Raw genomic sequence first — 12529 nt, forward strand, 5'->3', positions numbered from 1 at the left:
AACTCTGGACTTCTATATTGATTTCACTAGACTTAATTTGGGATGAGGGACCTTACCTTATACTTAGTGTGACAAATCCTAGGGATTGTCTTTTATTTCTTGATAAGCTTATTTTATTTGCAAGAAGGAAGCAAACAGGAAAAAATCAATACTTCTAGAGAATCCTTATGTTATATATAAGGAAGCATGCATATATATGTTATATATGTATAGTATATGTTTAATGCATGTTACATATTTATGGTATTGTCTGAAACACTGGGAATTATGCTTTTTTGCAGTTATGGGATATGTTCAGAGAAATGCAACTGATTATTAAATGCCAGTATGACTGGATGAGCTCTACAGAGTGGCAGTGGTAAACCAGTAAAGGCAAATTACTAATGTCATGGTGAAAGCTCTGTGCTAGCAACAGAATAATCTGTCAAGATGTGAGTCAAAGGATTGGAAACAATAGTTGAGGTTGGTAGCAGAGTAATAACTAGGGTAATGAAGATAGGAGGTGATTGAGGCAAGATTGTGGATATGGAAACTAACCCTGGACATGCATAGAGGAAACAGAATACATTCTGAGGTGACTTGCCCTTTAGCATTAAATTTTAGGTAGATGCTTTGTTGGTGCATTTTAGTGTGTATATGTTTATTGCCAGGGTACAGTAGCTACTGATTTTGACAGTACCTTACTGAGGTATGGTAAGCCAAATAAGAATTCATTCAATGAAAAGGAAGAATTGCTCATCTTGGCTTTGTGACAAGTATTAGGCTTGTATTGTCCAAACCAATTCAGAGATGTTAGGGTTTTAGTTGATAGTGTATTCAACAGCAATCGATAATATAACCATGTTCCAAAGAATGTAATGTGATTATCACATTTTGTTATGCCCAAGTAAGACCATACCTATGAAACTGAGTTCATTTTCAGGTTACATATTTTGAGAGAGACTAATGAACTGAATCCCTGAGAAAGCCTCAGAATCTCTGGCAGGGTTGATGGAAGGTATCTCTCTCCTGAAAGCAGTTAGTAAAGACTGGGGGAGGTGACTCCTACTTCAAATGCAAAGACACCATTGCAAAACTCCAAAGACCATAAAAAATGAAGGACACACAGCACCACTAAAGGATCACAATAATCTTCCAGTAACTGAACCCAAAGACATTGAGATCTATGATTTACCCAACAAAGACTTCAAAATAGCTATTTTATGGAAACTCAATGAGCTACAAGAAAACATAGAAATACAATTCAACAAAATCGAGAGAACAATACATGAACAAAAGGAGAAATTTAACAAAGAGAAATCATAAAAAGTACCAAACAGAAATTGTGGAGTGGAAGAATTCATTGAATGAAATGAAGAACGCAGTAGAGAACATCAATGACAGCCTGGATCAAGCAGAAGAAAAAAACAGTGAGCTTAAAGATAGGAACTTTTAAACTATCCATTCAGAGGAAAACAAAGAAAAAAGATTGACAAACAGTAAGAAAGCCTGTGAGACCTATGGGATACCATCAAAAGGAGCAATTTGTGAACCATCAGAGTTCTAGAAATGGAAAGGGGCAGAAAGCTTATTTAAAGAAATAATGGTTGATAACTTCTCAAATCTGGAAAGAGATTTGGATATTCAAGTTCATGAAACCCACAGGTCACCAATCAAAATCAACTTAAGAGCCTTCCTTCATTCTTTTGCATGCGGATATCCAGTTTTCTCAACATTATTTGTTGAAGAAACTATTTGTTGCCTGCTGAGGGATCTTGGCACCCATGTCTAGATCTTTACCTTGAGGGAGTAGAGCTGGTTTTCTCATTCTTGAGTTAGATTAAGAAAATCTTCTTTTTAAGGCAGTTGGAAACTAATGGTAATGGATTGTTGGTGTTAATAGATTTTCTTTTTACCTTCCAAACAGAGCAGCATTTTGCAGATGTCGTACTTAGTGAAGAATTTCTCAACCTCGGCATTGAACAAGTATGCAGCTTAATCTCAAGTGACAAACTTACTATTTCCTCAGAAGAGAAGGTAGGTTTATATTTCTTTTCCCAGTGTACAGTGTGTAGTTTTGTTTTCTTTTTAAATTTCACTTTGTTTTGTAACTTTGTAATCCTATATGTGTAGTGCCAGCCAGGGATCTTTGATCTGGAAGTTAAGAAACTCAGCTAGTTGACTTATTGATTGCCTATGTAAATTACTGTTTCTTCACTCCTTCGGAGGTTCCCTTAACTCCCAGACATTAGAGTTTCGTACTTGACCTTCACAGCAAGAGCTTGTACACATTAAACAGTCTTAAACAAGTATATTTGGGGAACCGGGTTTCTTCCCACAACTAGATACCTATAAGAATTGTGATCTAAAATGCACTATTTCTCAAACCAAAGTAATTTCCCCATCATGTAAGTTGGAAGAAGTCACTCCAGTGACAAAGTTTAGCTGCTTCTAGACCAAATATCCTTGATCATCCTTTTTCTTTAGACTGGTTCCCTGTTACTCATATCGCAGCCCTACCAGCCCTCTGTCCTCGCTTCCAGAGTACTGTGCAGCTGCTTCATCTGCTTCTAGCCTCTGTCTCTCCATATCTGGTCTTGCCTTTCTCAGCCACCTGCACCTTTCATATAGGTGGAGGGAGAAGCTTCTCTTAGTGGGGTTTTCCCTTTGGATAGGTTTTGTAGCCCTCGGGAATCAGGGCACAAGTTTGTGAATACACTGCATTTGGAGGAAGTGAAACTGGAGCTTTTCCTTTGTGTACTTTGCATGTAATGTTGTTTAAGCTTTAGTCCTATTCCTCAGGGCTATTCACTCTACCTGAGGGTAGAAAGATACATTTATTGTTATATTTACCGTATGAAAAAAATATGTGAAAATTGGTTGTGAGATGTGTAACCTTAGCACTTTAGAAATACAGAGGAGAGGAAGACATTACTGTTCACATTTTAATAGACAAGTTTTGGGTGCCTACATGTACCAGAACTCCCCTAGAGTCCTAGATACAAGAAGATTAACAAAATAGAATTCTTTGTTCATAGACCGCAGGGACAGCCAGTGGGGTAAATGATTACAGAATGCTGTAGATGGTCCTGTAGGAGCCTTTAATTATTTCTGGGATGAGAGTTCAGCTTGGCTCAGATATGTGACCCTGAGTTTTTAAAAATGAGTATGAGTTTGCCAGGGAAATAGGGATGGGTGGCAATGGGAAGGGCATTCCAGGAAGAGGGAATAGAATATGCAGGTGTAAAGAGGTGTGAAAGATTAATTGTATTTAGTTAGTTCAATATGATTAGAGTTTAAAATATGTTTGGCAGGGTGATCGGAGATAAGATGGGAAGGTGACTTAATAAAATATCTTCTTAGCCATATTAAAGAAAATTGACTTTATCCTAGTGATGAAGAACTTCTAAAGGGTTTTAAGCAATAAGAGACTACCATCATAATACCTGCATTATAGAAGTATCACAAAGGCTCTTCTCATTTACTTTTGCTACATGACAGGTCACTCCAAAATGTAGTGACAAAACAATAAACATTTGATTATGCTTACAATTCTGTGGGCAGAATTCATGCAGGTCATATAGGGATAGTATGTCTCTGCTCTACAGTGTCTGGGGCTTCAGCTGGGATGGTTTGAATGGCAGGGGATTGTTGACATGGTTCTACTGGAGCCATCTATCTGCGGCTTCAGTTCTTCTGCACATGGCATCTTGTGTGTCTGAAATATCCAAGATGGCTCCTTCATTCACTCGTCTGACTTCTGGGCTGGGATATCTCTCTCCTTCTCCTTCTCTTCTCTCCATCTGCCTTCTCTTTCTGTGGCTAGCTTGGGTTTCTCACAGCATGGTGATCGAGTTCAAGTAATCAAACTTCTTACCATGAAACCTGGCTTCCCCCAAAGAAGGATTTCAGGAGACCAGAGTAAAAGCCAAAAGGCTTCTGATGACCCAGTGCCAGAAGTCACACGATGCCGGGCCCACCACTTTCTATTGGTTATACAAGGCCAGCTTAGATTCCCTGTGGGAGGTGACCTCATAAGGTGTGGATACCGGGAGATGTGGTTTATTAGGGGACCATCTTTGGAGACTGGCATTTTACACTGGTGGTGTGCAGAATGGACCAAAAGTGGGGTGAGCGTGAGGTAGGAGGTTGTTGAAATCATGCCCAGAGCACTGGGATCCGATGGAGAATGGTAGAAATGGGTAGAGAAGATAAGACAGCTGAGAAATAGTAGATGGAATTGACAGGCTCCTCTTCATTTGGCACCTGGCATATAGAGGTACTGGGTAAATATTTGTTGACTGAATTCATTAAAGAGAAATGTTAATTATAATGTAGATTAATTTTAGTTTCTTGCTCTATTCCTGCATCAAAATAATCTATTTTTTGCTTCCAGTAATCCATTTACATATCATCAGACATTTTCTACACCTCTTTAAAGATTATTGAGTTATACATTCGTCTGTCTAGAAGGGGATTATATAGTCAGATACTGTCCTCATATTAGCTTATTAGCTTTTTCATAGGTATATGCTATAAGTTATAATGCCCTTATTTAGTTTTTTAAATTCAAAGTATTACATTTTAATATATTCTGCTATTGCTACAAAAGAGTTTTAATCTGTTTTTCAGTCCCTTGATTTAGAAGTGAATGGTCCAACAATTGTTTGTAAACCTAGAGAAAAAGCCAAAAATAAGTTGTTTATAAGGATACATGATTTTCATCCCAGAATATCACTTTGATTTATTATTTTGAGTGCTTTATTCCAAAGAGACATGAGATTTGAATCTAAGTAAATAGAACCAAATTCAGTTTGGAAAGGTTATCAACAGCAAATTAGATCATATATCATCAGATTATCACAGTTACTACTCAAGTTCAAGAAGATTAGTTTACTTGGTGAAATGCTTACTAAATACCAAATGAAGAGTAGTCATTAAATACATAAAGTACTAAAGTACTATTAACGTACTTATTAAATTAAAAGTCGAACTACTATATGATCCATAATCCCACTTCTGGGTATATTTCCAAAAGAAATGAAAACAGGATCTTGAAGAAGTATCTGTACTCCCATGTTCATTGCAGCATTATTTACGGTAGCAAAGAGGTAGAAATAACATAGTGTCTGTCAATAGGTGAATGGATAAAGAAGATGTGGTTTTATATATATAACAGTATTATTTAACCGTGAGAAAGAAGGAAATACTCCTTCTGTGACAACATGGACCTTGAGAGCATTATGCTAAGTGAAGTAAGTCAGACGGAGAAAGACAAGTACCGTATAATATAATGTGTGTGGAATCTAAATAAGTTAAACTAGAAACAATGGTGTGGTGGTTGCCAGGGGCTGGGTGGTGAGGGCGATGAAGAGATGTTGGTCAAAGCACTAAAACTTCCAGTTATAAGATGAATCAGTTCTGGGGCTCTAATGTGCAACGTGGTGATTATAGTTAACAATACTGTATTATATACTTGAAAGTTGCTAAGAGTAGATCTTAAATGTTCTCACCACAAAAAATGTGATAATTATGTGACATAATGGAGGTCTTAGCTAAGGCTATGGTGGTAATCATTTTGCAATATATAAATATATCAACACTTGAAGGTTGAATACCTTAAACTTACACAATGTTATCTGTCAATTATATCTCAATAAAGCCAGAAAAAAATAAAGTATTTACGAAATACCAAACGAACAAAAGAAAGAAATTGAGTGAATGGCTTTTTAAGAACATCGCAAGTTAGGATTTTGAAAAAAAAATTGAGCCATGGATTAAACTTGGATGCCTTAGCAGGAGTTGTGTTATGAAATGTAGTCTTACCATTTTTATTCAGATGCCTTGGTACAAAACTCATTATTTATTTTTCTTTTCCCCATATTTTCCACAAGGTATTTGAAGCAGTAATAGCTTGGGTGAACCATGACAAGGATGTAAGGCAAGAATTTATGGCTCGGCTGATGGAACATGTACGGTTACCTTTGCTCCCTCGGGAATATTTAGTTCAGGTAAAAACATATGCAAAACACGTGAATACTCACAGCACCATGTTACTAGGCTAACCACATGGAGATCTCTGTTGCAAAATGGTAGGAGCTACAGAATACAGATCCTTGGGGTGCGGGACAGAGGGCAGTAAAGACACCTGCAGTCCTTGGCAGCTACTCATTCTTGCGCCACTGCTCATTCTTGAAAATTTGCTTCCCCCTATTTGGGTAAGCGAGTACTAGAGCTTAGGAAGGTGGTACTTGTGGTCAAATAAGTACATGTAAATAACTGTACCCATGGCTCTTGAGTAACTAACTGCATCTTCTTTGTTTTCTTTTTGATAGCCTCTTTTGATTGCCTTGCAGAAGTGGAATTTCAACATTCAATCCAAATACTATTTAATTCTACTTCATAATTTCACAGTGGCATGTGTTTCATTTCTATATTTCTAAGCTGAGGAAAACCAGGTTATTGGAAAAAAATAGGAATAAGTGGATCTTTAGTAGTGTCTGAACAAGTTTTAAATTCATTTTATTATTATTAGCATCCTAGTAGGAACATTTCCACATTTTAATAATTGAAACCATTTAAGGAAACAGTTCTTTATTGAGAGATTAGATTTGAACGTTTTAAGAATTCTCAAAGCCTCGTTTGTTGTGATCTGTGTAAGCGTTGGTACTCTGCTGTTAAGAAAATGAACCAAAAAACGCTGTCCTGCGTTTGAGGTCAGAGATAGCAAGTACAAGACTTATTTGTGTAGGCACATTGTTATAAAGTGATTCGAATCCCTTTTCTGAGTATTTTATTTGCCATCTTGAGTTTTAAAAAGGTTATCTTTAATTTATTAGTATAGCCTACCCCACCTAAAGGACTCATATCTAATTATTTCCTTTTTTTCTTACTATTTGGCTTGACGTTTAAAGATAAGAAATAGGTGGATATAATATTATATGAAAGTTATTCTATAGCTGACACTGAAGTATATAATTTTCATTGCAGTTCTTCTCTTTATTACCTATATTTGTTTTTCTCTGCAAACCAGATACCTGAGCATTTTTTGGCTTCATTTACTTTTCTATTGGTGATATTTATAGTCTTTCCTCTTAACTGTTCGACGGAACTGGAGAGGATAGTTTTTGCTTTTTTCTTCCTCTTTACTATTGTTTCTTTGTCAGTTTTAACATCAAATAGCTGTCCCCTTATGGGGTGTGTCTAATTTCTTCTCACAGAGGGTTGAAGAGGAGGCATTGGTCAAGAATAGCAGTGCTTGCAAAGATTACCTCATTGAAGCTATGAAATATCATTTGCTGCCAACAGAGCAGCGTATATTAATGAAGAGTGTCCGGACCCGACTGAGGACACCCATGAACCTTCCCAAAGTAGGATCTATTGTTCATCATTGTTATTACCTCATCTGAAAGGCCCTTAGTGAGGCTGTTAATATTTTTACTCATCTGAATTTCCATGCTTTATTGTTTTAGTTTCCCTGCAACAGACAATGTGCCTATGAATTCACCATTGTGTATATAATTCAACTTGTCTATTAATTTTGTCTCTGGAGGGTGGGAACTGTGTGGTTCATTTAATCTTTATAGGCTGCATGATATCACGCTTCTGAAACAGAAGGCAACTGGTTTTTGTCCCTTCTGAGTTTTATTAGTTCTAGTTCTAGTAGAAATGAAAAAAGACTAGGCAGAAGGATTTCTCTGTAAGCTACATGGGTTGAATAATGATTGAAAACCGAGTAGTTTCACAGAATTACATATGAGAACTAAGGATGATAAAATAGCTTATTCAGTTTGTTTCCGTCCTATTCCCTTTTGTGTACTATTAGATGCTTCATTCACACATCATATGTAGCCATTTCAGTGTAGATTTCCCATATGTCTTTCCAGATCCCCAGTCTTCATATTTTCCTGTGTGCAAGTTCTTATTCTACCTTTATATTTTTAGTTGAAGCCATTTATGTTTTACTGGTTTAATTTTCCTTATGGAGTAACTCCTCATTTCTCTCTCTTTGTTTGCATTTCCTTCTGCACTCTTTGCATCTTTAAAGTACAGTAAGACCAACACTCTAATCACCATTTTGTGTATGGTCTAATCAGAATGATTCATAATATAATGCTTTTATTTATGTATTTAATTTTAGCTCTTGTGTGTGTTTGGGGCAATGATGGATTAAGAAATAAGAATCTGTTATCCATTGTTTTCTTATATCATCTTTAGTTATTAATCTATACTTTACACTAAATTATGTCTTTTAAATTCTTTAACTGTAGTGTTTTTATTTAGTGTTTTCTCAAATTTTACTTTTTTGAATCTACATTTTTTTATTGCTTCAAATCTACATTGTATGGTATTGTTTTTTCTGTTTTCCCCAGTGTTAACAACATTTCTCAAGTTACAACCAACCGCATATTTTCTCAGTGTGCTAGTTATTCCTTTTTCTAGATCATTAGTAAATGTTTTAATTTAGAATGGACCTCAGCACTCTCCCTGGTGGCACCTCATTAGAAATATCCACTCGCTGACATAGTCCATTTGTAGAAAATTTTAGTACATAAGATTGTGTTTATTATCTAATCCAGAAATAAGTAATTTGGCATATAATGTCCAATGAGATTCAAGATGAAATAGATTCTTACTTGGCATGATCTTTTTTTTTAACATCTTTTGTTTTACTCATCATTTTGTCAGAAGTTTGAATGCTTTTCTTAAAATATTCTAAATTTTTTATTGACAATTATTATCACTTAAAAGGTATTTACAAGGCATTCACTTCCTATCCTGTTTTGAAAATTGGTATTTGCCTTTTTTAAATTTTCTGATCTCTCCTCAGTTCTCCAAGATTTTTCAAAAATAATTGTAAGTGGCTCAGTAAGTACATTAGCTAGTTCCCTTAACACCTTAGTATGCATGCCATCTGGGTCTGCTGATTTTATAAATGTTTACATTTTCCAAATACCCTTTTACCTGCTTTTACAAGTAGTCATCTTTATAAGTCTTCATTACTTCATATTTGTCCATATTATTTGGTGTCAGTTTTTGCTCTTACAAAAAAAATTATTAAAAAGTGTTTATAGTCTTAGTTCATTTAAATGACCATTTCCTTTATGCTAGTCTTTTCAACTTCCTTTTAAATAGTTTATATTTAATATTTCTTAAGTAGGTCATCTTCGTAAAAGATGTATATAGCTTGTATATTCTCCTCTTCTGGCATCTTTAGCTTTGTTATCTTTAGCTATGCTGCAGGGACTTTTAATGTGAAAATGAATTTTCTTTTAATTTCTGGAATAAGCATATCACTTTTGAAACCTTTTAAAAAGTTCTCGGTAATATCCTACCAAGTATTTTATTTTCTCTTTTGTTGAGTTGCAATCATCTGTTAAGGTGACATTATTCCTGGGCTTCTCTGGTTGTAGCTTTGGAGCAGGCTGTGTTATACTTTTGGATTTCTCGATTCTTTAGCTTTTATTTTGTGGTGGCCATGCTGATCCATGAAGGTTCTCTTTTGTTTTGCTTTATCGGGGTGGCTGGGGAGAAGGGCAGCAGATGTGGCAGAGGTCCATGGACTATACTATTTCCTTGACTTAGCATTTGTATGATTCTCTTTTCAAAATGTGTTTATCTGCACAAATTTTTGAAAAGGTGCTTGTTTTAGATGCTTTTTCACCGCACCGTTTGTCATTTTAGAGTGGTTATACTCAAGATTAATTCTGAATCCGTAGGTAAGAATGAAACAGTTCATTTCTCATCCGTACTTATTTCATAGTAATGATGCATTTTTTTCATAGCAATAATAAGTCAGATCAGACAGAACATGGCAGTAGTGCTGAGAAAAATATTGTAATGTTTTGGAAATATTTCTACCACAACAGTGACTTAGTACTTTTTATATTAGGGTCTGCGGACTCATACTCATTCGCACAAATGAGTTTTATATCTCAAACACTAGTTTTTCATCTTCAGTAAACAGTGTTGGGATGGTATAAGGCATCTGGTTTTTGGATTTGGACATCATAATGAAAAACTATATGTGTTTTGCTACTGTACTTTATTGTTAGCTTCTTTTTCTCTTTGGCATCTGTATTTTTACCAATGTTGTCATTTCTGTGTATATATTTTTCTATATTTCACCCAGGATATCTGTTGAGATTTGCAATTGGAAAATTATGAAACTTGATTATTCAGGGGGCACTTGTTAAACTAATATTTAATAGGTAAAGGAAACAAAAAGACAAAGTTTAATTGACCCACATTTCAGGGTGGTCACTTGAATGTGTTTAATTCCCTATCCCTTGCCTTCCTGAATATGTCACATTTAAAATTTCTCTTCAAAAGGTCTTCCCAGTTTTATTCCTTTATATTAGTGTAATTAGTTTGGTGTTTCTCAAATGAGATGGGGTGTCTTACAAATAATGAGTGTCAGAGCACCTTTTTTGATGGTAGCAGTACAGTGCTTTTTAGCACAGTCTCTTGATCTCATGGAAATATCCCTGCTCTCTTGTCTTCTCATTATATATTCTTCTTTGTCGCTGTTATCTCTGAATCCTGGAGTCCCAGATCCTCACCCCATTTTACTTCTCTTGGGTGAGTAAAGGACAGATATTACCAGTGTTCTCTGTACTCAGTAGCACATTTTCCCTTCCACCCTCATTGATGTTGCAAAAGTGAACTCCATTACATGGAAATTATGATGTTGAAAGTTTGAGAATCATGAAATCTAGTCAACCAATATTGTTTCTTAAGGATTATTTTGAAATGTATTCCCTTCCACGATTTTTAAAAAATTGACCATCAGAGATGTTAACTAAGCCTCCTACATCAGCTATTGTCTAAATGCCAGGCAGAGTTTAGAAGTTTAAACCCAGATAGATATTATATAAATCCCTATGTATAGGGTTCATCTTAGTGTGTATTTTACCTTTTTGGTGGGGATTTCCCCGCTCTCCCACCTTTGGTGATTGGAGGGGAAGATATTGCAGATTTTCTTTGTTCTTTTACTTTTATTCAACACTAGAAGAGCGGCAGATCTGACAAAAATCGTATAATTGGTCTATGTTTAGTCTTATTTTTAAGACCTTTAAATTTTTTTTTACTCTCCAGTTAATAAGTTACTAAAATAGGCTTCTTTTCGGAAACTCGGGATTTACTCTGATTCAGGTATTATGTTTTCTTTATACCCATCTTTCTGTAGTTCTAACTACAGGTAGGTCATTGCTCAGGCAAGGTTATAAACTTCCTCTTTTTGTATGTATGAGTCATTCCATCTTCTGTTTGTTTTGATTTTTTGTTTCTTTTGAACATCTGTTTTTCCTATCATTACTTCATTCCCCCTAAATATCCTTTGCCATTCTTTATAGTTTTTCATACATGACATTATTAACTTTTACATTCTTCTGATTTGGAGGCTGTGTTTTCAGTTGCCAGATTGTCCATTTGTGCGCAGTAAAAGACGAACACACACTGACCGCTAAATTCTACCCCTCTCTCAAGACAAACACATTAACTGCTAAATTCTATCTCTTTCTCTAAATTCCACCCCTTCCAGGAAACTCACTGATTTATGGCAACATTCCATTTTTTAATCAGCAGTAACAGTTAATGTCTATGGTAATCATACAGGGTTTTGGTCATAACTGTATATTGTTCTTGAGTCACTTCACGGGTCTTGTCTCTTTAGTGGGATCTACGAGCTCTTGGCGGGTAGAGCCCATATCTTATATTTCTCATGTATAACACCTAGCACAATTCTGAACAAATACAGGTGATAGGCACTTTGTAAGTAGTTATCAGACTGAATGAATTGAAGAAATTTATAGACCTTATTTATTCTCGGCACTAGGCTATTGTGCATTCATTCATTATGATTTCTAGTATCTCCATTATCTGTCCTGTTAGGTTGGCGTATGTGTGGGGATTTAAGGGAGGTCTCTTTACTTGAAATCCAGGAATCTATGCTTTCTTGTGAACTCCAATTCAGTTACTCCTCTTTTTTCAGCCGTTCCATCCCTCCCCACCCCTCACTTCTTCCATCTGTCTTTTAATACCTTACTGTCCTTTTCACCTCATCGACCCACTAACATAAATTTCACTTTTGTCTGCTCTCCTAGACTGTGGAGATCTAATCCCTGGTCATTACAAAGCCAGGATCTGGCTTATAGCAAGCCCTATGACATACTGCAGCCTTGCCAGTGCTGACTGCCTGCTGTTTTTTGGCTTAAATACTGCTTTTGCTTGAAGGATCAGAAACTTATTTTAGTTTCTGAAATCCTTATTTTTGACTTAATGTGCTACAGAATAGAATTGTAGTTCTAACCTGTGCCCCCTTTGTTGATGTTTATTAAATGTCGATCAGGTGGTTGTTTTCCCCCAGCTCGCCCTGCCATCTTCATCCTAACACTCTCCACATCAGTGTCTTTGTAAGACATTTTAAATCCCTGAAAATGCAATGGTGGTTCGTTCAAGTGCTTACATTTCTGTCCTTCCAGTTGATGGTAGTGGTTGGGGGCCAAGCACCAAAGGCTATCCGAAGTGTGGAATGCTATGACTTTAAAGA

The 12529-nt window shown here is 35.9% G+C and overlaps 1 protein-coding gene across 2 annotated transcripts in view; it reads left to right on the plus strand.

Annotated features, from left to right (window-relative positions):
• KLHL2 (kelch like family member 2) overlaps positions 1-12529 on the plus strand; it is a 65675-nt gene that overhangs the window by 42778 nt on the left and 10368 nt on the right. For both annotated transcript variants that reach the window (XM_006917015.3, XM_025050390.1), the window contains 4 exons: positions 1907-2016; positions 5874-5990; positions 7200-7349; positions 12462-12529. The exon at positions 12462-12529 is cut by the window's right edge and continues 44 nt beyond it. In XM_006917015.3, the coding sequence (XP_006917077.1) occupies positions 1907-2016; positions 5874-5990; positions 7200-7349; positions 12462-12529 (445 nt within the window). The remainder of the gene's footprint in view (positions 1-1906; positions 2017-5873; positions 5991-7199; positions 7350-12461) is intronic.

This window comes from Pteropus alecto, unplaced genomic scaffold (assembly GCF_000325575.1).
Source record: "Pteropus alecto unplaced genomic scaffold, ASM32557v1 scaffold166, whole genome shotgun sequence".
In the NCBI taxonomy this organism is placed as follows: Eukaryota; Metazoa; Chordata; class Mammalia; order Chiroptera; family Pteropodidae; genus Pteropus; species Pteropus alecto.